Source organism: Piliocolobus tephrosceles, chromosome 7 (genome assembly GCF_002776525.5).
Source record: "Piliocolobus tephrosceles isolate RC106 chromosome 7, ASM277652v3, whole genome shotgun sequence".
NCBI lineage: Eukaryota > Metazoa > Chordata > Mammalia > Primates > Cercopithecidae > Piliocolobus > Piliocolobus tephrosceles.
This window is the reverse complement of record NC_045440.1, coordinates 128,713,045-128,740,693: the sequence shown is the minus strand read 5'-3', so window position 1 is coordinate 128,740,693 and position 27,649 is coordinate 128,713,045. Positions and strand designations below refer to the sequence as shown.

General features: G+C 37.5%; 1 protein-coding gene and 1 long non-coding RNA gene across 5 annotated transcripts in view; one reads left to right on the top strand and one right to left on the bottom strand.

Annotated features, from left to right (window-relative positions):
- NSMCE2 (NSE2 (MMS21) homolog, SMC5-SMC6 complex SUMO ligase) overlaps positions 1-27,649 on the bottom strand; it is a 268,737-nt gene that overhangs the window by 202,353 nt on the left and 38,735 nt on the right. For all 4 annotated transcript variants that reach the window (XM_023224161.1, XM_023224153.1, XM_023224176.2 and 1 more), the window contains one exon: positions 12,574-12,680. In XM_023224161.1, the coding sequence (XP_023079929.1) occupies positions 12,574-12,680 (107 nt within the window). The remainder of the gene's footprint in view (positions 1-12,573; positions 12,681-27,649) is intronic.
- The window catches only part of LOC113224885, a 33,246-nt gene continuing 17,531 nt past the window's right edge, over positions 11,935-27,649 (top strand). The window contains exons 1-2 of the long non-coding RNA XR_003309509.2: positions 11,935-12,087; positions 26,451-26,502. This is a non-coding gene — a long non-coding RNA (uncharacterized LOC113224885). The remainder of the gene's footprint in view (positions 12,088-26,450; positions 26,503-27,649) is intronic.

Genomic DNA, 27,649 nt, shown 5'->3' with positions numbered 1-27,649 from the left:
CTAACAGGGACTCCCTTCCCATCCTTGTTGGTAGAATCAGAAAGTTTCTTTCACTCTTCAGCCTTGTGGGCATTCAGAATGGGTTGCCAGATGGGGTCTGTAGGTGGTAACTATATAATCACCTTTCACTTTTGTGGGGCAGTAGGGTGGTGAAAACATTCCTTATCTACAATCTCGTTTTATCTACAATTGCCCAATGAGGTATGTAGGACAAGTACTATTATTACCCCATTTTAGAAATGAGGAAGCTGACATACAGAAGTTACGTGACTTGCCCAAGGTCACAGCCTGGTAGAAGAACATGGATTAGAAGATTATTTCTCAGCTGGAAATGCTTATCAATCAAATATCAACTGCTTACAAAATGGGAAGAGGGAAGTAAAGGTGATTATGGCTCATTCAGACTTTATTTTTAACTAATTATATGTGGCTTTGTGAATTTTTATTAATTTCACTTTTCATTGCTGTCTGATGAGTTAGTCATGAAAACCATCAGATCAGAAAGTATAAATTTTTAAATTATTTACTTTTATTTTTTAATTTTTTTTGTAGAGTCAGGGTTTTTCCATGTTGCCCAGGCTGGTCTCAACCTCCTGGGCTCAAGCGATCCTCCCCCCTCAGCCTCCCAAAGTGTTGGAATTACAAGTGTGAGCCACTAAGCCTAGCCTTAGAAAGTATAAACTGTTTAACATTATTTCCTCATTGTTATAGACAGATGTTCAACTTTAAGTGTTTCATAATAAAGTGACTCAGTGACAAAGCAGGCCCAGTCTACACCAGTTACTTGTTGAACTGTTACATGAAATTTATGCAAAATTCTGAGGGGGCAGGATGGTAGGCAGGAATAAACCTTTATAAAAAAGATGGCTAAAGTCAAAAGGTAAATGTGAATCTTATACACTTCTCCCTTCCAGTTTAAGCTGTGAGTTGGGAAAATAAATACAAGGAATGTTTATCGCCATTTATTCCAAGTTTAGGTGGTTTAGAGGAAAGAGTTCACCAATTTAAATCAGCCTGTGGTAGGTGTTTTTGTGGTAAGAGAAAGAAGTTAAAAGTTAACAGGACAGAACAGTAAGACCTTGCCCTTATATGCAATCTTACCTCCCAAGTACTTTCACATAATGTTATCTCATTTTTTTAATCAAGAAATCACTTTAAGATATGAAGGGCAGATATTATTACTAAGCTGATTTTGCAAGAGTGCACAGAGTCTATGAAAATTGCTTATGGCCACACAGCTATTCAGTGGGCAGGCATAGAAAAAAAAACTCATTACTCAAATTTAACTCTAACACTAGACAGTTTACCATTGTAACAGGACCATATATGACACTTTACACTATAAAGCCAAAACAGTTTAATTCTATATTCTGAGAGCAGTTCCATTACTATTATAAAACATGTAGTATAACATGTTCGGTTTCACCTACATTATTTATAGGTCCTTTAAGCAGTAACAAGAATTTCTTGCAAGAGAAAATTGAGCATATGATGTTTTTGCTGAAGCTTTTAATTTTTATTTTTAAACAATTAAATTTTTTTTAACCAACTTTCCGAGAAGTATTGCTGCAGCTTTTCAAAACATGGCCTAACTATACTTCATGTGTCAAATTCAATTTCTGATTCTGCAAGAGAAGAATTATTTGAGCACACCCAAAATTTATTCCACTTAAAGCTCCTATTTAGTATTTCACGTGGGCTTCTGTTTCATATAGGGGGCTAAAATAAACCTCAGGGTGACAGAGAGTGACCTGATGGGTAGAGAGGACTTGCTTCGTGGTACCAACGGCACTCCAAGAACCACAAATAGCCGAGGCAACTGGAAGGCAGGCAGAAAAGCATGCGAGACCTTGCAGGTCTCAGCCAAGGGGAAGGCAAAAAGCAAGCAAGTCAGAATGTCTGGAAATCAATCGTGTGGTGCAATCATATGCTACTTTTCTGGTTACTGTTTCCAATTTTTTTTTTTTTTTTGAGACAGAGTCTCACTCTGTCACCCAAGCTGGAGTGCAGTGGTACAGTCTCGGCTCACTGCAACCCCTGCCTCCTGGGTTCAAGCGATTCTCATGTCTCAGCCTCCTGAGTAGCTGGGATTACAGGCATGTACAACCACACCTGGCTAATTTTTGTATTTTAGTAGAGGTGGGGTTTCACCATGTTGACCAGGCTGGTCTCGAACTCCTGACCTCAGATGATCCAATCGCCTCAGCCTCCCAAAGTGCTGGAATTACAGGTGTGAGCCACCACGCTCGGCCTTTACTGTTTCCAATTTTAAGTAATACTGACTTGATCTTTCTGAATATCAGCTTCCACGAGAAGATGATTAAATGATTATTTGAAGATGAAATAAAGGATAAAAGAGATCATTAAATTTAAAACTATTCATAATAACTGACTGCATTACTCTAACCCATGATAAATAAACATGACTTTCACTAAAGAATGCTATATTATTAGATATTTTTTTAAAAAAGGAAGTCCGGAAAAAAATAAAATTCTTAAAGCTTTAGTGGTTTAAATATCACACTGGTCACAACACAAAAGAAGGAAAGTGCCACCATTACCAGAAACTTTATGCTGTAAGATAGAAACAATGGAAAGAAATCCTCTCCATTCTCCCAAGGACAGTTCACTGGGCACTGGCTCCACTGCACAATGAAAGAACTTTTCCTTACCAGCACAGTTGCAAACTCACACAGGGACTTGAAAAATAAAATCCATTCACATGCTCTCCATTTTCATGCTTCTTGCTCTCTCATTTGCCAACAATGTACAGACACAGTTGCAAACTCACACACGGACTTGAAAAAATAAAATCCATTCACATGCTCTCCATTTTTATGCTTCTCGCTCTCTCACTTGTCAACAATGTATAGAGATTACACACTTGAACCAGAGCTGACAACCTGCATATGATACATCAGAGGCATAAATCCAACACATTTTTCTCTCCTAATTACTTTTTCAAATGAGTGTTACTAATAAAGTACATAAAAAATACTTCAAGATATAAGCAAGACAGGTCTAATAAACAGCATGATTGTGTACTTGTGCACAGAGAGAAATACATTTTAGGGCTTAATTTCCTCAGTCTTCATTTAAGTAAAATGTCTAAGAAAACACTAAAAGTTATTCCTGAATTAAAAACTATGAATGTTTACTTTGCTGTCTGGTTCTTATCTCTAGAATGACTCCCTCATCGCTTTTAATGATCACATATTAAAGGGTGCGGTATCTTTTTCATTGTTATAGACATAGGGCGGGTGACTATCAGGGAAGTTCAAATCCAGCTGGCCAAATGTTACGTTGTTCACTGGCCACTGCATTGGCCCATTTCCCCTGACTCTGAACAATCCTTTCTGGTCACAACACTATGAGCACTAAGTTCCATACCCCAAGCCACCCCCAACTATCAGAGAACTACTTTCCAAAAAGGAGAGAGGCCCTTCCTTCAGCGTCTCTTGGAACATCATCTCTAGCCTTTCCCGATGGTTTCCTGCTGCTCACCGTACCCTTCAAACTTGAACTCAAAATTCCCTTTCAGATAGTATTTGAATTTGGTCCAGGGAAATGAGTTATCCTTTACAGAACGTTCTAGGCAACCTTATAAATTAGTGTGATGGAACCATTTTAGGTGCTTTCATGCTATCACTTTCATCCTTACTAGAACTCTATGACCTAAATTATCAACCTGATTTTAAGAAGAAACTGAGGCTCAGAGTTAGAGGGCACGAAAGCCAGAATTTAAGCAAAGACTCTTTTCCCCTACACTGAATTTCCTGTGCACGTTTTTATTGTCTCTGTCAAACTATTTCACTGTTAAATTTTTTTTTGTAGCTATTTGTGTACCTGTGTCAAGAGGCTTTTGTATCTTTATTGGACTAAACATACTATTAGCACCAACTGAACAATTTTTTTTTTTTTTTTTGAGACAGAGTCTCACTCTGTCACCCAGACTGGAATGCAGTGGTGTGATCATGGCTCACTGCAACTCTGGCTCCTGGGTTCAAGCAATTCTCCTGCCTCAGCCTCTCAAGTATCTGGGACTACAGGCACATGCCACCACACCCAGCTGATTTTTGTATTTTTAGTAGAGACGGGGTTTCACCATGTTGGCCGGGCTGGTCTCGAACTCCTGACCTCAGGTGATCCACCAACTGAACAGTTAAGAGACTAATAAGCAATTTCAGTAGTCCACCCTAATCCACAGGAGACACATTCCAAAACCCCTAGTAGATGCCTAAAACCCCAGATAGTACTGAACCCTGTATAGTCATGCACTGCTTAACGATGGGGATACTTTCTGAGAAATGAGGCAGTGCTGTGGAACATCACGGAGTGCATTTACACAAACCTAGATGGAATAGCCTACTACACACCTGGGCTCTATCGTAAGCCTATTAATCCTAGGCTATAAACCTGTACAGCATGTTAGTATACTGAATACTGTAGGCAACTGTAACATGACAACTATTTATGTATCTAAACATACGTAAACACAGAAAAGGTACAGTAAAAATATGATATAATATTATAGCACCACCATCATATATGTATGGCCTCCTCGTTAACTGAAATATTGTTATGTGGTTCATTACTGTATGACTATGTTTTATCCTATACATACATATCTACAATAAAGTTTAATTTATATATTACGCACAGCCAAGAGATTAACAATAATAGCAAAATGGAACAATTATAACAATATACTGTAATAAGTTATGTGAATATAATCTTTCTTGCTCTCAACACATCTTACTGTACTGTACTCATCCCTCCTCTTGTAATGAAGACAGGACAGAGCAGCAAGGCACAAGGTTTCATCACACTACTCAGAACAAGGTGCTATTTAATTTACTTATTTGAATTGTTTATTTTTCTAATTTTCCATTTAATATTTTTGGATCATAGGTGGCCACAGATAACTGAAACAATGGAAAGTGAAACTGTAGACAACCAGTGACTACTGTGCTTTCAACTCTATGCTGAAAAATGCATTCATTTTACACTGAATTTTAACATTTACTGATCCATTCCCCAGTTCAGTCCCCAGTTCAGATCCAATTTTAACATTTACTGATCCATTCCCCATTTCCCCATCTCTTTTCTGCAGTTAGCAGTTAGCCCATTCAGCACCACTGCCAATTAGTGGGGAAAGGCCTAAACCTCAAGCTTTTTAATACTTATTAATTACATGAAAAGTGTGAGGTTAGAAGGAAGGTAAATTAACATCTAAAATAAGGGTTTAATGCTGTATGTGGACTATGTACAATGTCAGAAATAATCAGGAGTTTGCTGTGTTAAGGAACATTCATCTCATTTGGGTAATTCAAAGAATTAGCTGCTAGAATGACCTGGTGCCACTGAGGCTAAGGTGTTTAATCATCACACTGTGCGCCTCAGTGCCTACCTGGAGTGCTGTGGTGAGCCTGGCCCTTCAAAGATCCATATGTCTTCCCTGCCCCTTCTGCTGCTCCTGTGTGTCTCCTGCCTCTTCTGTAAGCCCCTCTCTTCTTTTCCTCTCAAACATTTCCTTCTCTCCTCTCTCTCATATCATCACTGCACAGAGGGGTCTTTGCTTCAAACACAGACTAAGCAATCACTGCATGTTTTTAAAAACTGTCCCTTCCTCACTGTTGGAGTAATGAAATGGTGAAAGGGCCTGGCCTTTTCCTGACCTTCAGCATGGAAACATCTTTAAGGCTCATTTCCAAAGGGAGTTTGACATACTTCCCAGTTTTCTGGATGCCACAAAAACTCTGCCACGCAGTGCTGGACCTATCTCATAGGCTCCTTTGTAAAATGAGGGGGTTGAAACTACAACAGCACTTCCCAAAGTGGATTCTGAAGAGTATCAGTCCCTCCTCCAGAAAGATTTTCTAGTTAACTAAGTTTACAAAATTTCTGAATATCCTCTCCCTTTGGAGAATCACGTTGCATAAAAGCACATTAAAGGCTTTGGAGTCTTTAAGGAAATTCTTTTAATCAAGCATTCCCCAAACTTATTTGACCACAAAATCCTATTCTCCTATTATACTTATTCACATCCTGATTAATTAGTATTATGGAGCAAACTCTTGAAAATGCTGCACTAGAGGCACATTAAGGCCCAGTAAAGTGTAATTGCTTCATAATTCTGATTAAAACCCAACATTTAATAACTCCAAAACACTACGATGGATTTCTATAAAGTAACCATGAAAATCAGTCTCAATATAACATATTTTCACCTGTTAGCAGTTATGTTACTTTGAAACCTAAGAAATTTTATATCTAGATTATTTCTTAGAGGTAATTCAATTAGTGGAATACTACATTCAGAAGTAATTGTCTCTATCTCTGTTTATTAGGCAAAATGTTACCGAACACAACCTTAATTTGAGAATAACAGTACAGGGAGTTCTAAACCACTGAAACAGAAGTTAATTACCAGTAATCACAGAAATAGACACATTCCAAGTGTCTGAAGAGCGAATACCTAAACTCAACTTTCTTTCGCTGGTTAATTTCCACACCTGAGCAATGTTCCTATAGATGAAAAGGCTCATATATAACTCACTTGAAAACTTTTGATAAGAAACATGTTAAGAGTTGTTTATCACTGTAGAATGCCAGATGCAGGGAGTAGAGAAGAGGTGAGTCTCCCAGTACTTTCCCCTCTGGCTCGAAGAGCTTTTCACTAATTTCACTCCCCTGTCACCTCCTACCTTCTTGCTACTCTGCTGACAACAGTAATTTATCTCATGCTCAGGAATCTTCTGTCCTCAAATCTTATAGCCACCGAACGAATTCCCCCTCCCTCTTCTTTTGTCAATGATTCACAATGCCTAATAGAGTGGGGTGTATTCTTATATTCAGTCAGTAAGTGGTCATATATAATGGGTTACATCGTGTGACTTAGAACTGCTTTCAGGTACTAGAAAATAAATTATTAGCTTTCTAAGTGAGAAATTCTCCCCAAATTTGGTTTAACTAAAATGGTAACTTCCAACTTGTAAGATACTCTATAGGATTTCATGTTAAAGTAGTGGATATTAAGGTAACTGCACAGTAAGAAAAAGGTAAAACTTATCAGGTGATGAAGGGTGAACAGCAAGGAGGCACAGGGAAGTGCTATGTCAAAAACAGTCAAAACTGTTGCATAATGACAGAGTTGAGATAAACTATAGCTTTGACCCACCTTGTTCCTTTATTGTATCTAAGATTGCTTTGGTTTCAACAGCATACATCAAGTACATTTCTTCTCTTCTAACTCTCAACACAATAGTTTTAAAAGGCACATAAAATGTTCAGGTTAGCATATCAAGTGAAAAACCACACTATATAGGGCATATCCATGAAACCGATTTATAAAAAACCATACAAATGGACCAACCTAGCACCTACTTGCTCCAGTTAAGAAGAAAAATATTCTCCCTCACCAGGCTTCTAGTAGGAATTGTTATAAAATACCGACTTAAAAAATAAAAAAAACAAATATGTGGCTGTAATCCAACATAAATGCTTTAAAATCTTATACAATTTATAAGACGCAAGTAGCACAAAAGAGGGTATTAGAGGAAAGTGAAGACATACTTGGAAAACAATAAATGCTGAAGTATAATGTGATTCTCAAGCTTTAGTTACTTTTGCTAAACTCTGAGACTATATTGGTCACCAAAAACATTTTTTTTTTCTTTTTTTAAAGAGATGGAGTCTTACTATGTTGTCCAGGCTGATCTTGAACTCCTGGGCTCAAGCGATCCTCCCACTTCAGCCTCCCACTTCAGTTCCCTTTAGTAGCTGGAACTACAGGCATGCACCACCACACCTAGCTGAGAGGATGTATATTTTATCATCAATTGGTAAATATATATGACACTAATCTCTGAACTTGTTGGGCCATTCTCATTTAGCTACATTCCCATCATTTTCCCTGTGAGAATTAAGGTTAGAAAAACATTGCAAGGACTACCCCCATGATAGTGGTTGGATTTGTCACCTCTTATTTGAAAAAGCACATACCTAAAAATGGATGTGAAGATTCCCTGAACTAAACTGGTGTTCACTCTCCAAACCTACCCTGAGCAATTTGAAGCCCACAGTTTGGAACTATAGGTTTAGTTTAAAACAATCATAAACATATAATCAGAAACACACAGTACTATCACTGGGTTTATTCAATACTCAACAAAAAGTCTCATTTCAAGAGAGGTAACCCCTGTTTAAGAAGTAGGATACTGATAATAAAATGATTCTTAAATCAACTATTGCCATGACTTGCATTACTAAGCATAAGAGGTACATAGTAGGCACTCAAAAATCTATTAATAAATGAATCACTGACCAACCTGAGATACGTTACTCAACTATTCTATTAACATTAACTTTCTATATATAAAGGTAGGCCTTCTCTGGTCTCACTTTCACAATAAGTCTTTGGATTGATTAAGGCACTATGAAGCTGACATCAAGACAATCAGAAATAAGATCCTTCCATTTCACGCAAAAGTCACACAGAATATATCATATTTCCCATGTTGAGACTCACTTGCCTTGAATCTTAAATATCATTTCCTCCAGAAGGAGTCTCCCAACTTTTCCCTGCCTTGAAGACATTATTGCCCTTGGGTTATTAACTCTCCCTGAATGCTTTATTTTTAATTTGTAGCACACATCACAACAGTAATTAAATAACATTTGTAAAATGTTTGTCTTCTGTTCTGGACTTCGCGTATCCTGAGGTGAAGGTCATCTGGACTTTGCTGATTGACTTTGTATTTCTTGCAACTAGAAGTGCCTGGCACATGGCTGGCTGTTCAGTAAATATTTATTTAAGCATTTATTTGAATCTTTATTCAAATATTCATAAATTTATTCATTTATTTATGAAAACTGAAAAACAAAAAGTCAGCCAATAGTGTCTCTTCAATGTACTCAATGAAAGTGTAGAAAGCAAGGGAGGAAACATTAGGTCAACAGAAGTCTAGTGTTCAGAACATCATTCTGTTCTCAATATGAAACTGAGAAAACAGTTTTTTCCGTGGCAGTAATAGTGATTTAAAAAAAGTATGTATCTATGTACTGTCTTATAGCTCTAAAAACACTTATATGACATGTTGGTCTTATGACTGAAAATATCAAAAAAGTTCATATAGAACTCTCCAAGGATCTAAACGAAGTTTTTAAAGAGTTGTGACAGGTATAAAACCCATTTAACCTGAAAGTTTTTATAAATGACTTAGAGACTATCTGAGAATTTTTTTAGTATTCACCGCATAATATTCTCTCAACAAACTAGCTGGAATGAAGTCCTTGTTTTTTTGTTTTTTTGTTTTTAAAGTTTCAGAGCATTAAAATAGATGCCAATTCCAAACAAAATCTTTGGGCACTGTGGACTATAGTAGCCCTATTTTCTTGAGAGACAATGGAAGGCAACCTGAGAACTTCTGCTAATTGCCAAAGGGACTTCCCAGGGATTGTTGGTAAGTTGGCCCATACCTCTGAGGTTCCAAAGTAAACTTCCACAACTTTCCAAAAGGAGCATAATCTTTAGAATTCTGAGAAGATGAGAGTAGAAGAGAGATGTCTATTTAAATAATAAACTCAAATGCTCTTTAATGATTAAAAAAGTTTTTAAATCAACTTTCTATGACTATATAAAAATTCATAAACAGAAATACCACAGGGTAGATCCAAATCTAGGCAAATATTATAGTAATGGAAGTATCACAGGTTGCAAAAGTCTATGACAGAGCAGTGGGTTAAATGGGATTTATATGGGTTCCCATTATTTGCCTCGTAAAAAAATAATCTTATTTAAAACAACTCATTCATTTTAGAGGCCATGAATACCTTGTGCAATAAGTTAAGTAGCTTATACTTAATCCTATGTGACTCTTGAATTCCAGAATAGGACAGGTCAAAGCCAAAAAAATACCCTGAAATAAAATGAGCAAAACAAAATACTAGATTTTTAGAAGATTTTGTTCCATCTCTCTAATGAGTTCTGTTTGGAAATATGAGTTTGCAATAATATATTATCTTACAGCCCCATTAAATTTGATGAATGCCAAAGCATTTTGATATACATTATCTACTCTGATTCACATAATCATTCTGTGAAATACACAGGCCAGGAATTTTATAAAGAACATGAGGTTTCAAGAGGTTAGGTTTCTTGACCAAGGATCGTAACTTAGAAAGTAGAAGAACCAGGACTGGAAAAGCTTCAGATCCCTAGACCACTGCTGTTTCTAAACAAGTATATTATCCTGGCCCCTCCCAAGCTGCTGTTCATTCTTATCCCTCACCAAAACAAGCAATAAGATAGCAGTACCCTTAGCTTCAAGTACATAAACTGGTGTAAAACATTTCCCTAAAAATGATCAAATCCCCATTATATCCCCATATAATGTCAAGTCTTAGAAATCTTATAAAATTATATTTATTATTCTTGCTCTGGTATCCAGCTTGCATAGAGAGCATACCTTTCTTTGTATCATAAAAGAAAAATAAATATATTTTTTCCTCCTATAAAAGAACAGGAACCTTCCTGATAAGCATCGGAATCACTAAATCCAAGTTGTTCCAGTCTATTCTAGTGTGAGGTTAGGGCTGAAAAGTGAGATAAAATCTATCTTCCCTGTTTGAGGATAATGAGATGAAACCTCAAGATGAAGGAAATGTTGTTAACTACTGAATGTGAGAAAGAGTGAGAAATTTTAAACTTTTTTTTTAAATGAGTGACTTGATGTCCTGAAGGGGGAAAAGTTCTTTTTTTTTTTTTTTTTTTTTTTTTTTAATAGAGTCTCGCTCTGTTGCCCAGGCTGGAGTGCACTGGCGTGATTTCGGCTCGCTGCAACCTCCACCTCCTGGGTCCGAGTGGTTCTCCTGCCTCAGCCTCCTGAGTAGCTTGGATTACAGATGCATGCCACTACACCTGGCTTATTTTTGTATTTTAGTAGAGATGGGGTTTCACTATGTTGGCCAGACTGGTCTCAAATTCCTGACCTCAGTTGATCCACCAGCCTTGGCCTCCCCAAGTGCTGAGATTACAGGCGTGAGCTACCACGCCCAGCCAAGAGTTCAATTCTTGATGTAAAAATACCGTAAGTATCTGCAAATCCTAGAGTTTAATAGGGAAAAAAAATCAACATAAAATTCTTTGACTCCAAAATCTTGTTTTCTTATCTGTAATACACACTGTGCTATTGCATTTGCACAATATGAAAGTTAAAGATAGAAAGGCTTATCAAGTAAGTGCCACAGAACGTAAGGGTCAAAGCAAGACTGACCCATATAACAAGCCTAACTCTAATCTTTGGGAGTGAACACTTGACTTTCTTCTATAAAGTCAGCCTTGTTCTTTTAAGTCAGTGGTTTTCACCCTTGAATGCACATTTAAGGGTGAGTTTCTAAAAAATAGTTTCTAAAAAATACTGGTGTCCCAGTCCTGCTCCAGACGAATAAAATCAGAATCTCTGAGAGTTCAGAAACTGGCTGGTTCTAGGGTTCAGCTGAAATTGAAAGCCTCTAGTCTAAGTGCTATCCAGTTTCAAATATGATGTCAACATGATGGCACTGTCATATTTTCCTATGGAAGAAATATTCATAAGACCAGGATTAACAGTCACAATAGCCAGAAACATCAAAATTTTACAAGCTGAATGAGTTTATTATTTGGATATAGGTGATATTCTTAAAGTTAGTCAAATACTATAGTTAAATATTAACCATTAAAAAAAGCTTACTATAACTATATAATACTCATTTCATTGGCTTAGGTATTAAACATTATTTAAAATGTATTTTCTACTGAGTAGTCACCCATTTTGTAAAATAATTGATTCTTGGAATTTTCCCATAGCTGTAAGTAAGAAAAGGCAAATAATGAAACCAGAAATACAAGACACCCTATTACACAGGTATACACAATCAGTTCAACAGGGAGTTTCCACTGCTCAGAGGACAAAGGACTTCTCAGAAACATTACTGCAATCGTATTGCTCATTTCTTACTCAACACAGTACTACTGAAAAGGATGTTGCTATGTTCCCACCTTAACTGCCTTATGTGTTGTTCCTGTGACAGCTGGAGTCAACAAAGGTAAGTTTGGCTTCTGGAAAAACCAAAATACCGATCTTCTTTATTTTTAAACTTGCTCTAAAACTCTTCCATATTATCTGATTCTAAGAATTTGGCAACAGATGCATATTAAAGTTAGAGAATGAGTAACTAAACCTAGTCTCAATTGTATGTTTAAGCAAATAGAACAATAAAAACAAGTTGCATGCAATTTTTAGCATTTTATAAAAATCTACTCACATTCAAAGGAGGCTTACAAAAATTTTGAGACAAAAAATTGCAAGCAATCTAAAATAGATTTAATATGCTAATCAACCTAAGTGGCCTAGCCAGGAAAATACTTAGGATTCCAATTTTATGAGACGTCCAAATTTAGAGAAATTTAATAGCTGCTACACTAAGGATAAGGAAACATTTAAGGTTAGAGAAAAATTTTGATTTTGTATTTCTACTTCTTGGTCAGTGAGTTGTAACCAAATATATAACCAGGGAGTAGCATAAACTTACATGATTTATTGTAGATTGAACAGCCTTTACATAATGGTTTAGTTGCCGATCCATTGTAGCAAATTCAACCATTGCCTTGTCCATACTATATTCACTACTCACTTCAGCTGAAAGAAAAAAAAATTGCAATTATTATTTTCCACTTAAAATGCCATATCTGGAAAATGTTGCATCAATATAATCTACATCAGTCAATGGTCTAAATAATTTTGTGGAGTTATTACATCTTTTAAAAAACCTCCTCACCATATGGTGCTTCATTCAAAATTCTAAGAATACACTCAGTAGAAGACAGCTCAAAGGCAGTGGTAGGCTGGAAAGAAGAAAAGACTTGTATTCAGGAGTTCCAGGCTATGCCCTTACTTATACGTCTTAAATCAATAACTATACCTCTCCCAGCCTCAGTTCCCTCATCCATTAAGCAGCTCAGTCTTATATCTGCTGCATAAACTGTGAAGGATTGTTAAAGGTCAAATAGGGAAGATTCTCACTTTTAATAACACTGAGCTAGATTACTTGGACCAAACTTCCTAATGAAAACAACCAAAGACAGCAGCCGGGCATGGTGGCTCACGCCTGTAACCCTGGTACTTTGGGAGACCGAGGCAGGCAGATCACTTGAGGTCAGGCGTTCAAGACCAGCCTGGCCAACATGGTGAAACCTCATCTCTATTAAAATACAGAAATTAGCTGGAAATTGCTTGAACCCAGAAGATGGAAGTTGCAGTGAGCTGAGATCATGCCACTGCACTGCGGCCTGGGCAACAGAGTGAGACTCCGTCTGAAAAAGAAAAAAAAGAAAAGAAAGAAAGAAAAAAGAAAACAACCAAAGATATCAGATACAGCAGGAAAAAAAAAAATCTTAAAAAAAAGAGTCACAAGGTAGTAAGAAATAACCAGGGCAAAATCTAGAATAAAACAAAAATGAGAAGTGGGGCAACAGAATGCCAAAGTCACATACTATCCCACAGTAAGCTGAGATCTCAACTCTTTGTATAAAGATGAACCAAAAGTAATCTCTCACTGCTCCCTGGGACCAAAGGGAGGTTAGCCTTGGCCATGAAGCAGAACAGGGAAAAGGGAAGAGAAAACAAACTTGTTTCAGAAAAACTGGCCATAAGGCAGTCCTCCTGGATTTGTAGCAGGCTGGGTTCCCCTAACCAGAGTGATCCAGAGACCCCAGTCTCTGACGTTGGTGGGAGGTGGTCTCTGGCAGATAGTACTCACAGGTGTCTGGCAGAAGCAAATATAACTATCATCTGGAGAAGACACTCTTAATCTACGTGTCAAATAATCCCTACATATAATTTTTAAGAATGAGCAGATCACAGGAGAAAAGGCTAAAACAAAAATAAATATAAAAACAAACAGAAAAACCTTACATACCTATAATACACAAGAAAACAAGCCACTAAGAATAACAGTCAGCAGAAACAGATCCACAAATATTTCAGTTATTGTAATTATCTATATTAGTCAGAATAAGAAACAACTATGTTTACTATGTTTAAAAAATTAAAATATCCTCAGGGAACAGGAGTCTATAAAAAGGGACTAGCAAATTAGAAAAGCAAGGTAATGTTGTTAAAAGTGCTTTTAAATTGTTTCTTCAAGCTCTAAACATAATTTAATAGATTAGGAAAAGAGAGTTAACAAAGGATCCTAAAAATTTCAACTGAAAACTTTGAATTTAAGATAACTAAATGAAAAGAAAATAAAGCTTTCTTTAATCACATTTGGGAATGAACCTACTCAAAGACTCTCCATTCAAAGACTCTCCATTCAAATACCTTAGTGCAGACAAATGTCGTTTTTCTTTTCTACTCTGAAGAATAATACCACAGATCATTCCAAAGTCATGAAACAATGTAAAGTCCATTCACATCTGGCTTTTAAAACATACGCTTTAATTTTACAATAGTTACTTATAAGCATATTTCATAGACTGTCTCCTGGGTTAACATGCTTCTGGTAGAAGACCCTTCAGCTTTTACTATCCAGGCAGCACAGAATATACATATATCTCAATGTAAGTTTGGGGGTGGGGGAGGGTATAATGTTTACATAAAGAAAACTTTGTATTTACATTCCCCAAATTAAATATATGTTTAACAAAACGGTGCATGAGAAAAGGCTCAGGTCATACTCCAAATAAAACTGTTAGACTATTACAGTCACAGTTTGTTGTTCTGAAAATTTCTGAATGTCAACAAAATGGACATACTGCTTGGTAGCAACATATATATGTTGCTATATATACAGCAACTGTTTGTTAAGAGTCATATTGTTTCATGATAAAGAAGTGAATTTTAAACAATTTACAACCTAATGTAATGGATGTTTTATAATTTATTTAGGCATTTTACTGTACGTAGTTACATTTCAGTACATTGATTAGGGGTTTTAGTTAACCTATATTTTTTTCCATTTAAAATAATGAAAAATAGACTACTGGTTTCACACCAGCCTTATCTAGTTAAAGGAAAGTATTGTTTCATTTTGTTTTCCTTAATGGATCAGTATATTTTATGAGTATTAGATTCGGATACTGGAACTGGTCAAAAAAGTGGGTAAAGCTGGTAACCTGAACAAAGACTAACAGGATAAACTGCTTTTCCAAAATTCTGATTATTAGAGGCACCCCAGACTAAACAGATACTCACTAAAGTATCTGTTGGGAGCAAAAGTCTGAAGCATAAGAAATGAAAGTCTGTAAGGGGCTTAAATCAGTGGAAATAGATATAATGTTAGCAATCTCCCTCTGGGATTAAACAAGTTAATTTTCAAAAGCATTCAGAATATACCTAAGATATTCAAAATGCTATAGAAAAGCTGCAAAATGAAATAAATGAGGTGATAGTTCTCATTAACAGGGCCCCATATGCGCTAGTAAGACCTGAGCCAGATAGTAACCTGGTTCAAAGCCAAAGAGACCTTCCTGCAAAGGAGGAAATGGGCAAGGCTTGGGTCAGTTTTGACGGCATGAAGCTTAAGGAAAGAATCTTTGGAGTCTAACCGGCTTGCAGGCAGCCTCAGCTCAGGCTCCAGGGCCCAAGAATGTTGGGACAACCTGCTGAAGAACACTAGTAAAGACTGGTGCAGCCCAAGCAACAAAGGGAACCATGAACACCAGAAGAGATCAGGAAGGTAACTCTAAAAAGAACTGAGGATCACAGCACACCTGGAAGCAGTGTCCAGTCAGATAACTGTAGTCAGAGGGTCTTGGTCAGCTGTAGCAGGCGGCTGAGAGACCAGAGTCCTACGATGAGAACTAGAAGAGACTCCCACAAGAGCATCCTGAAGACAGGTCATGAGAATGTCCATGTCAAGTAGCAACCTGCCACAGCAATTTTAAGATGATTTTTGTCATTCTTTTTTGTTCTTCTTGTTAACCTTTATTTCCCGATTGCAGTAATAACCTCTTGACTTTTGGAGGAGGAAACAAGGGATCAACGCAGAAACACAGAGTTAGTTACTAACTAAAAAGTTGCTGGGGGTTGGGGTGGTTGTGGAGGGACTGATCAGGCAGAGGCTCCCTGCTACTTGATTCCACAGTATATCTTCCCACCATCAAAATTCTCCCACTCTTTCACTGAAAGCCCTTTTTGAGAATATATATCAAATTAAATCCTACACATCCATCAAGGGCTGAGCTCAGGCCCTACCTGCTTTTAAATTATACCAGCCTAGAAGGATTTCCTCCTAATTTGCCTTAACACCTACACTCTTGATATCTTGGGACCATGATCAATCTTGCCTTTCTTATCTGCATTTATTTCCTTTCACCAGAGATTTTAATCCATTTGAGGACAAGAAAGATGCCTTAGTGTTCTTAGAATCCAACAAAGAATTATAGCAACTCTTCCTTCAATATTCTTCTAAAGCCATTATATTTCATAAATCTGAAAATTAAACTTTCACCAAAATATAAATTGTCCTATCAAAGAGATTCAACTGAATTAAAAAGTAAAAGATGACATGTGATACAACTTCACTTGCCTATTTTATATTTTCATTGTGACTTTTCCATAGGAAAAGAGATGGCACCAGCACTGGGGTGGTGGGTAGAAATCACACAACGATGTTCAAATTCACAGAATGATAACTCCAGAGAGAAAAGCATTGCTGTACAACACTTCTGCAAGTCTGGCATTAGGGAAGTTTAGTGCAGATGATAAAACATGGAAAGTAATGACAATGATTATATATGTATATATAATAGCTATAGCTAACAATTAGGGAACACTATTATGTGCCAGCACTTCATACTTACATCAAATCTCAGGGCAACATAAGAGTTACGTAGTTCTATTTCCACTTTACAAATGAGAAAACTGAAGCAACTTGCTCAAGGCCACAGAGATAGTTAGCAGCAGCGCCAGGCCTCCCACTCTGGCTTTCTAACTGCCAAGTCTGTACACTTGCCCACCTGTACAAAAAGGTATTTAAACACAAGGAGAAGGACAAGCACCTCCAACTCCTCCAGGGAACAAACCTTCAAGTAGGAGAAAGCCAAAGACCCAGAGCCTCAGCTCAGCTCCCTTGGCGATCTGTTAGCATAAAACAACACTTCCAAGGAGGATACTAGGCAATGCCACTCAGAGGCTATCAGACATGGCTCTGGAAAGCTCTTTCCAAATTCCTTAAGGAACAAAAAGAAAATGATTTTTCCCCTTTTTGAAGATTAATAAGTTGTAACATTGGTGAAAAGTGACCTTTCACATCAGCAAAGCTAATCTGAAGTGCTGTAAGAGCAACCAAGTCACTCAGAGAATGCTAGGAGAATAACTAAGTCAACTCCAGCGGCTAAGAGGTCAAGCTTGTACTAGGCCAAGAGTACTGGCAGCAAGAGAGATGAAAGCAGCTCCAGACTGACTACCAGGCAGTAAATGAAGAGCAGCAGGAGAGAAATGTTCAAGGGGAAGGGAGAGTACTGGAAGGTTTCACATTGCAGTTACTTCTGAATACAGCTCAAGTCAAAAATCACTTTTCTTAGTCACATATTTGACTCCCCTCACTCCCAGCCCTGCCAAGCGGAGTCTAGGAGACTAGGAATATTCAAATTTCTTCACTGAGCCATTCTGTGAGCATTTATTTATTACAGCCAGCCCTTGCTTTCGTTAATCAAATGAACCTAAGTGATATATTTGAACATTCATTTACTAGACAGTAAATACATGGAGAAGTATCACAGTGGGGCCTTGGTGACTCTGTGAGACCTGTCACCTGATATGCCAATTAAGAAACATTTGCAAGAAGTTAGTAGAATAGCTAGTTATCCCCCGCCACTGCCACCCTACAAAATCAAGTCCAAAGGGCACAGATAATCCCTGGTTTACATTATAAAATTCTAGCTGTTTCTATAAGTATGCCAGTGCCAGGGCTGTCGTCCTATAAACCTGCATGCCTTTACCCAATGACTCCAGTCACAAGCACAATGCCAAATCACTGTGGACTGAAGTGTTATTCCAACCAAGAAGGGCTACTGAATTAAACCCATCCTTTAAAGATGGTTTCTATTTCATTTTGCTTTTTCCTATAGAGTGGCAAACCCTGGAAAAACAAAGAATGATTATCACTGAAGAAGGGTTTGGTTTTTTTTTTAGAGTGAAATGCTCTAATACTTATATAACACAAAAAGTCTCTAAATGGGTGAAGTTGGCCTGCATATGATTGTTCTAAAGTCAAACAAACCTATAATTATGCAATCTAAGCAGCCACACTATTCATTAGACACGTCATCTGTTACTCAATGTCAAAATCCACTAACAGCAATATCATAACTACATTACTATTCTCTCTTTTTGAGGTGTTGAAGAGGCATTAAAGTTATATGATCAACAAACATAAAGCAGAAATGGGTAATTTTGTGTTATAATCAAATTCAACTTAAAATTCATGAGACTTTAATGAGAAGATGATGATGAGTGAGGAACAAATAAGTATGAAAGAATAAAAGCAATACTGGTTGTCTCAAATGTGAAAGGCTAGGGGCAAAATGAAGGAGAAAGGATCGTCTAAGAAAGGAAAGGAAGGGAGAGAACAAACTAGCTATTGTTATAGATGTAGACTCTCAAGCAAGACCAATTCCAGGTCCTTTGTGGCTAAGAGATGTAGGTAGTAAGCCTGTAGTAATACGGTCCATATGTAGCACAGCATGGACTCATGAGTTTATCCAGTGCCAGTTCCAGCATTGTCTAAGGTCTGTTCAGTATAATGCCATTTTCTAGGCCACAGGTTAAAAAGCAACAGCAGATGAGGGAACAGAAGATTCTTTCTCTTGGCTTTCCCAAGTCCAGATGGGCATGGCTAACAGACCAATCAAACTTTCATTCCAGAGCAGCAACCAGTTCTGCAAGAAAGGGACAGAAGTGATGTGCTTTTTGACCAACTATTCTAAATAGGGCCCTTCCCTAACCACAGCTGCCCCATAGCTGTAGCCTAAGGCATGCACTGGAGAGAATCCCTGAGGCCCAGCCCTGAGGCTTGGGAAGCAGAGATGAAACAGGTCCTGTAGTACATGGTACCCGGAGCCAAATAAGATCCCTCAACAACCACGAGGTCTTCAGTAGAACTGCCTTTAATAAACCAGACATGAAAATAAAGACACTTTCCCCACCTCTTTTCCCTATCACATCCATATACATTTATCTCTATACTACTTCATTACACTACCAGATAGCATTTTGCTTTGCTTTGCTGTTTCCTATGATCTCAGCTACAAGGTCCTTTTCCAGAATCCTCCCTAATCTCCAGAACAGAACCAAACACTTCATACCTTATGGGTCCGTAAAACTTCTTTACCTTTACAACTGGGTCACCTGTATGTGTGTCTGTGTGCATATGTGTATGTTAGGGAGGCACACCCTGAAGACAAGTTTCTCCGACTTATTCCTTCCAACTTTATGTCTCTGATTCAACTGTATAGTTTTGCCCATGGCCAAGATGTTTCCTGAAAGTTGGTCCTGAACAATAACAATCGCAGAATCAGGTGTTTTTTATTCTACAAAGCCATGTACAGGCATGTCTGAACAGGAACACCACCAATTATATATAGTAGATTAAATTCAACTCCACGCATTTTATTAGTAAAATACCAGGCTAAGACAAAGCAGACATTTAGTGTCCTTAAGGGGTTGCTGACTTCAATTCAACATGATTCATATACTCAGAAGACTCTGATAAATATTAAATGTCATAAAGTACATATGTCCATTTTGGCAAGGAGGAAGGAAGAAAAGGCGGCAAAGGATTGCCTGATTGTATTCTAAATTCCTTAGAATAAATGGGACGTATATTGGGAGATTTTACTTTCTGAAACAGAATATGAGTATTTCCTAATCTCTTCAAATTAAAACTTGATTTTTCTATATTTTGTAAATAAGGCATCTATTCTTTTTGGATAAAATAAAACAAATCACAGTATCAAGCATACCCCGACCCCACCCACCAAAATGCAACACACACACACACAAAAAACCCCTCTTCTCTGAAACTATAACTCCAACTATCTCTAGCAACACACCTATACATGCACCTACCTCTGTGAGCGTGGGTGTGTGTGCGCGTGCGCGCTTGGGGTGCCCTGGGAGCCTAATGTTAAGTAATCACATATTTATCAGGAGTTGAATTTAATGACTTACTCACTTCTTGAGCAATATTTAATAGAAACTTGGTTACTTCTTACTATACTGCACTTTGAACTTGTAATTATTCCCCCACATAAATATTAGTGTGGCAAAATTAAAACTGAATACACGGCTGGGCGCAGTGGCCCATGCCTGTAATCCCAGCACTTTAGGAGGCCGAGGCGGGTGGATCACCTGAGGTCAGGAGTTCAAGACTAGCCTGACTAACATGGAGAAACCCTGTCTCTACTAAAAATACAAAATTAGCCAGGCATGGTGGTGCATGCCTGTTAATTCCAGCTACTCAGGAGGCTGAGGCAGGAGAATCTCTTGAACCCGGGAGGTGGAGGTTGCCGTGAGCCAAGATAGCGCCATTGCGCTCCAGCCTGGGCAACAAGAGCAAAACTCCATCTCAAAACAACAACAACAACAACAACAACTGAATACACATCTTATAACTGCCACCCACTAGAAATCACAGTGAAGAGTTAGCAGTGCAAGATACAAGCTAGTAAGTGTCAGGGGTTCTTTACAAACACAGTGACTATGGGAGAAATCCTCAAGAAGTAGTCACCTTTATAGTTGCGTTTAGTTTACCCGCCAACACAATTCCCTCATCATCGTGACACAGAAGAGTGACAAATGTAATACAGTAACCAAAAAAGCCAGCTCTGGAATTAGATTTCATTCAAATCTAGGCTTTATGAAATTACATGCTAGCTATGTAGTTTTTGGCAACTCATTTTACTAGAGTCTCAATTTCCTTTTATATATAATGGGTACAATAACAGTACCTACTTCAGAAAGCTGCTATGAGGACTAAATGAGATAATGTGGGTAAAATGATCTACACAGGGCCTGGCTCACATTAAGCACTAACAAAATATTTGTCATTATTATTATTACAGAATAGATAACTATTCTGCAAGTGTAGTTAGCCTAAATACTGAAAGCACTTTGCCCTTGGAACCAAAAGGTAGCAAGTGAAAACCATCTTCTTAGCTCTCTTAGCTCTCTGGGCTGTTTTTACTAACTTCTAAAGCATGAAACTGAACTCACAAGACTGCAATGCTCCATAAGAAGCTTTGTAAACACCATACCCCTCCCCCAAGTTCAGAAACTCATTTGCCCAGCAAATGCTTATTGAGCACTCACCACATGTTAGGCAGAGGGGAAAAATGTTTCGAAGCAAGAAGAAGGGGCAGCTAACACTGCCTATAGAAAGAACAGGTTTAGCCGGTGAGGGCAAACTTGAACTGTGTCTTGAAGGATGAGTATGTGTTCATCAGATGTTCACCGGACTGGGGTAGAGGCTAAACAAATGCCTCACTCCTCTCCACAGAGACTGCGTTAGAGTTAAAATGACCAAACAAAAACACTTGGGAATGAAGAGAGGAGAAGGACATAGATTTTTAAGACAGAACAGATCTTCAAGGAGCACTGAGTCTGTGCCAGGCACTCTGCACCTACTACCTTATCCAGTCCTTTGTTACAACAACGTGAATTCAGTGTTGTTAAACATATTGTAGAGATAAAGAAACAGATGCTCACAGACACTAAATCATTTGTCCCAGATGACACAGTTAATAAATGATGGAGTTATGACTGACCTCAAGACTGACAAAGTCAGCATGGAAGGCACATGCCAGTGTCTGGACTACTACACAGAAATCAGTAATATACCCTTCATGCAAAAGTCAGGGAGTAAAGGATAATCTGTTCTATACCTAAAGGAATTCTCCTAAACATTACCTTCTTTTAGGAGAGAGAGAAAAAGTAAAAGAGAGACTGATTGACTTATATAAATTGCTCTACCTCAGAGTGATGAAGACCACGACATCTTTCATTATATAGACAGATATATCTTTGGAATGTATGTTAATATTCTATAAACGACTGTGGTAGTGGTATAATTCAAAATACGTTTGAAATAAATTATATGATGAATTCAATTAATAAAAATCATAGAAATCAACCTTTGCCAGTCATCAAAAGCACTATGAAACTCAGGCTATAGGAATTTGTCATTTTAAAGCATATCCACAGACCCTCTTTGGCTACCTAAAGCCTCCAAATCTTCATGGCCAGGTGTTTTTCATTTGACTTATCTTTTTTCCACATCCTTCTTGTCCATTGCTATCTAATATCTGGTAGACTGAAAAGAAACTGTGAATTTAAGGCCACAAGAGCATTTCCCAGGCAACATAATTTTAACAACTGCCACTTCTCTCTGGTCTTCAAGTCTTTGGCTGTACCCAAGTCTTACCTACAGTTGCATGACTTGGAAACCCAAGAGGCTTAAGAAACAGAGCCTGGCTTTGACCAAATACCAAAGCTCTTGCATGAATTTGTGGCAGCCAAGACAAAAGAAAGTGAGGCTTAAATCTCATATGATTTTTTTTTTTTGAGATGGAGTCTCGCTCCGTCACCCAGGCTGGATTGAGTGCAGTGGCACGATCTCAGCTCACTGCAACTTCTTCAAGGGATTGAACCTCAGCCTCCTGAGTAGCTGGGATTACAGGCACCCACTACCACACCTGGCTAATTTTTGTATTTTCAGCAGAGATGGGGTTTCACCACGTTGGCCAGGCTGGTCTTGAACTCCTGACTTCAAGTAATTCTCCCTCCTCGGCCTCCCAAAGTGCTGGGATCACAGGCATGAGCCACTGTGCCTGGCCTTCATATGATTATTGAAAAAATTAAATGAGAATGTAGGTAAAGCACTCAACATGATGCCTCAAACATAAGAGTCTCTTTACAAATGGGGGTATTTTGCTGTATTAACTGTACTTTGCAATATTCCCAATACAAATCTTCTTCTTCACTTAAGCTAGTATCTACTGAATCATGGGACTTCCCCACCCACTTAAAAAATGTTTGTAAAATTAATAAACCATATGGCTAAAAAAGTAAACAAGCACATGGTTGAAAAATTCAAACAGTACCATCTTGTGGTATCTCCAATCCCCAAATGCTCTCCTTAGAGGCCATTGCTATGAGGTTCTTGGGACAGTAATCCCATGGAAATATTCCATGTGTACGGCATCCCTTTTAAAAAGGACTACAGAAATTCAAATACTTATAGAAACAGCAGAAGTAAATTAAAAACAGCTAAACCTGAGGAGAAACTACTCCCAGGAAGTTTCATGATGAAAATTGTATCTCTGTGCTCTACTCTTCAGCAAGTGTAGGTGAACAGAAAGAAAAATGAATGTCTGGTTCAGTTTACTGACAAAATTTCCATTGTAAAATAACAATATAAGGGCAAATAAATACCTGTGGGAAGATGATATGGTTTGGCTGTGTCCCCACCCAAATCTCATCTTGAACTGTACTCCCATAATTCCCACATGTCATGGGAGAGACCCAGTGGGAGGCAACTGAATCTTGGAGGCAGGTCTTTCCCACGCTGTTCTTGTGACAGTGAATAAATCTCATGAGATCTGATTTTATAAAGGGGAGTTCCCCTGCACACGCTCTCTTACCTGACAGCATGCAAGACATGACTTTGCTCCTCCTTTGCCTTCCGCCATGATTGTGAGGCCTCCCCAGCTATGTGGAACTGTGAGTCAATTAAACCTCCTTCCTTTATAAATTACCAGTCTCAGGTATATCTTTATTAGCAGCGTGAGAACAGACTAATACAGAAGACAACACATACTATATTAAAAATAAAAAATGTGATGCTAAACAAAGATTAGAATATGAGTATTAGTGGAGGAACTTCCATTCACTCATTCAACAAATATTTACTGAGCAGACCATGTGCCTAGCACTGTACAGGGTGCCCTGGACACAGTAGTGAATAAGGCAAATACTATGTCTTCTTTCAAAGAGCTTTTACAAACCTCTACTCCATGTAAAATTTCCTTAAAAGCCCTGATAAAACTATCTGGAATTTGTTCGGCTCTTAGTGTGATGGCAAAGCTTGTTCCACCGCTGAGCAGTTCTATTTATTAGAGTCCTTCCAAAGAGAGAGCTGATTCAGCGCCTCCCTAGAACACTGCCAGGCAATGACAACAACAAATCCAAATTGCTCGTTCACACACATTAACTTATTTACACCATATGACTTCTGCATAGAGTGATTTTATTTTCTGCTTCATATGGTTAAGGAAATTGAGGCTCAGAGAGGTTAACTACTTCCACCTCAATATCAGAAGCAGGTCGTAAATTCTGGTCCTCTACTCCAGAGCTATAGAAGAGCTACCTCCTGGGTCAAACAGAAAGTCTCAAGTCTCTTCCAGATTCTAGTGCTTCAAAGATCTGAAGGTAGCCATTAAATATCTCCTACCCTGTAAATCTTTGCTTCCCAGGATAAATAACAATCAAATTCCTTTGACCAAGTTGATGTGCCTTACTTAAACATGCTTCAGTTGTCACTTTAAAGATGAACTTCAGAATAAAAAGCAGTAACTACAGCCGTAAGTTAAACAATGAAGACTATAGTACTACTATTACATTTGCACTACTTGATCACACACTGGCCTTGTCAATTAAAACAACAATAACAAAAAAATCAGCCAGGCACAGTGGCTCACATCTGTAATCCCAGCACTTCAAGAGGCCAAGGCAGGAGGATCACTTGAGGCCAGAAGTTTGAGACCAGCCTAGGCAACAAAAGCATGACCCCACCTCTACCAAAAATTAAAAAAATCAGCCAGGCACGGTAGCATGCACCTGTAAATCACACCACTGCACTCCACCTTGAGTGACAGAGATTGACCAGGTCTCTAAAAAAGAAAATAAATGTAAAAAGAAAAAAAACTCAACAAAAAGTACTATTAAGTCGGATCTCTCCCTTCCTATATTAGTACTGCTGAATTTTATAATCTAAAATATAACACTTAAGACTATCAGATTTCATGAATCTGAAATCTGACACTTCATTTCATTCAGGAGGTAAAAAGAAGATCTTTCTGAATTTCAATCTGTTATCTAATTCATCAGCTAGTCTCCCCGATTTTCTGTGACACATAAATTTGACAATGTTATTTTTCTTGTTCTTCTGTCAGGAAGTTAAATAAGTGGCAAACATTTACTGAGCACATACTATGTGCCAGACATTATGCTAAGCAATTTACATGCATCATCTCATTTAATCCTTACTACAACAGTCCTGTGAAGAAGACATTATCATTATCACCATCTTATGAAAGAAAATACAGGCTTAGAGAGGTTAAGTACCTTGAACTAAAGTCATATAGTAATAAACTGCAGAAGGAGGACTTAAATCAGGACCTATTAAATAACAGAGACCATTCACCTAACTACTTCAATGATCACCATGGTTTGGGCATAAACCATTTCTATGTTGTAAGACTTTGTCAAATTAACTCTTAAGATTTATGCATGTTAGATCAGAAAACATGCCTACTGTGCCAGAGAAACCAAACCAGTAAAAAAAGGAGCAGGGGAGAATCAAGAACAAATATATATTGTCATCCAAACACAGATACAATAGTGGGTGCTTATTCCCATTATAGAAGTAGTTTACTTCACTCAACAAAGAGTTCTTTTAAGGCTTCTAGTAGGTTTAGGTGTTTATGAACTATTGTTATTTTTCAATAGGAAGCTTTTAAAGATGGAAAAACAATCTTAGAAGACAATAATATTTGTTATAAGAATAACAAATAATATTAGGGGGATCAAGAACAAATATATTAAATAAGTTCATAAATGAGATAGCCACTCAAAAAAGGTGAATTATCTTTAGCTCGCATGTGGATAGCAGCTGCCTTAGGAGAGCATATCTCTACACTTATTTTAAACACATTTATACCAAGAAGAAGATATGATCAGGGTCAGCCTCCTTTAAAATAGAAAGTTAATGAAGGAATAGTTTAATTAAACAAATCAGCCCTATACGCATTCAGATTGCAAGATATCTGACAAGAAGTTGATTCGATTATAAGATCCATGATGACAGGCTGTAATCTCTGTTATTTACCTAACTCTCAAATGTCCATCTAAATGAGAAGTATTTTGTGGGGAGAAACACTTCTTTCGGGAAAGAGTAGAAGTGTCATGATCACAAAAGGAGGGAACTTCATTTCATATTCCTATCTGTTAGAGAATAAGTTCTATGATTATTTTTGGAAAGTAAAAAAAAATTTTGATTTCATGAAAATAACAGCAAATCAATCTTTTAAAATTTAAATCATTGACACCACCAAAAAATAAGTTATCATAACTTACTACAAATACTACATTACACTTATCCCATTCAATTTGCATTTCTCCTTATAGTTACACCTCCACATACTGCAAGTTTCTGAAAAGATGCCTCATATTTTAGAAGGTAACTTTTATTTTTTCCTTACTTATATTGACATTTTAAAGATGTTTTATTTTCAATTTAATTGGCCGAAATCATCAGTGTCTTCTAAGATTGTTTTTCCATCTTTAAAAGCTTCCTATTGAAAAATAACAATAGTTCATAAACACCTAAACCTACTAGAAGCCTTCAAAGAACTCTTTGTTGAGTGAAGTAAACTACTTCTATAATGGGAATAAGCACCCACTATTGTATCTGTGTTTGGATGACAATTATAATGAACTGCAAACTAAGAAATAAAGAACTATTAATATTCACTGAGTAACTGGTTCTGAACTCCAGGGTATCAGTTATAACACTGCAGTACTATTTATAAAATGGAAGGTTCCAATCAATCACATCCCACATACAGGCACCTAGTCTCTGCAACCAAACAGAACCAAACTATATGCAAGACCTAAAACATAAAGTCATCCTAGACTTCTCTCTCTTACTGTCCTCCACATCTAACTAGTCACAAAAGTCTACCTATTCTGCCTGCTAAAGTCAAATAGTATTTCCTTTCCAACTATAGCTGCCTTAATTTCAATCTTTGTTTCTTCCTCAGATTACTGATTTGCTTCCTTAGTGATTTCCTTTTCCAATCTCTTTCCTTTTCCTTCTAATAGTTCTTCTATGTTGTTGCCAATTCTCTTTCTCAAGTACAAGTCTGGTGTTACTCTCTTGTTTGTCAAAAACCTGCCATAATATTTCCACTGGCCATTAACAGGGGCTAGATTTGTCTCCTGTCTCAAACAACCAAAAAAATAAAAATTAAAAAATGTTTTAAAAAGGGTTTATAAGACACTAGACATCATCATGCAAGAAAGAAAGAACGAGAGTGACTAGCATACGAGGTAAGACGTATAAATGCCCCACCTTAGTATCCTGAGAGGGCTTCCAGGCTGCAAGGCATGCAATATCAATCAAAATCTTGGCAGACTTCTTTCTAGAAATTGACAAGCCAAGTCTAAAATTCACATGGAAATGCAAAGGACCCAGAATAGCCAAAACAACCTTGAAAAAGACAACACTGGAGGACTAACACTTGCTGATTTCAAGATTTATCATAAAGCATCAGTAATCAAGATAGTGTGGTATTGGCATGAAAATGGAAAAAGAGATCAACAGT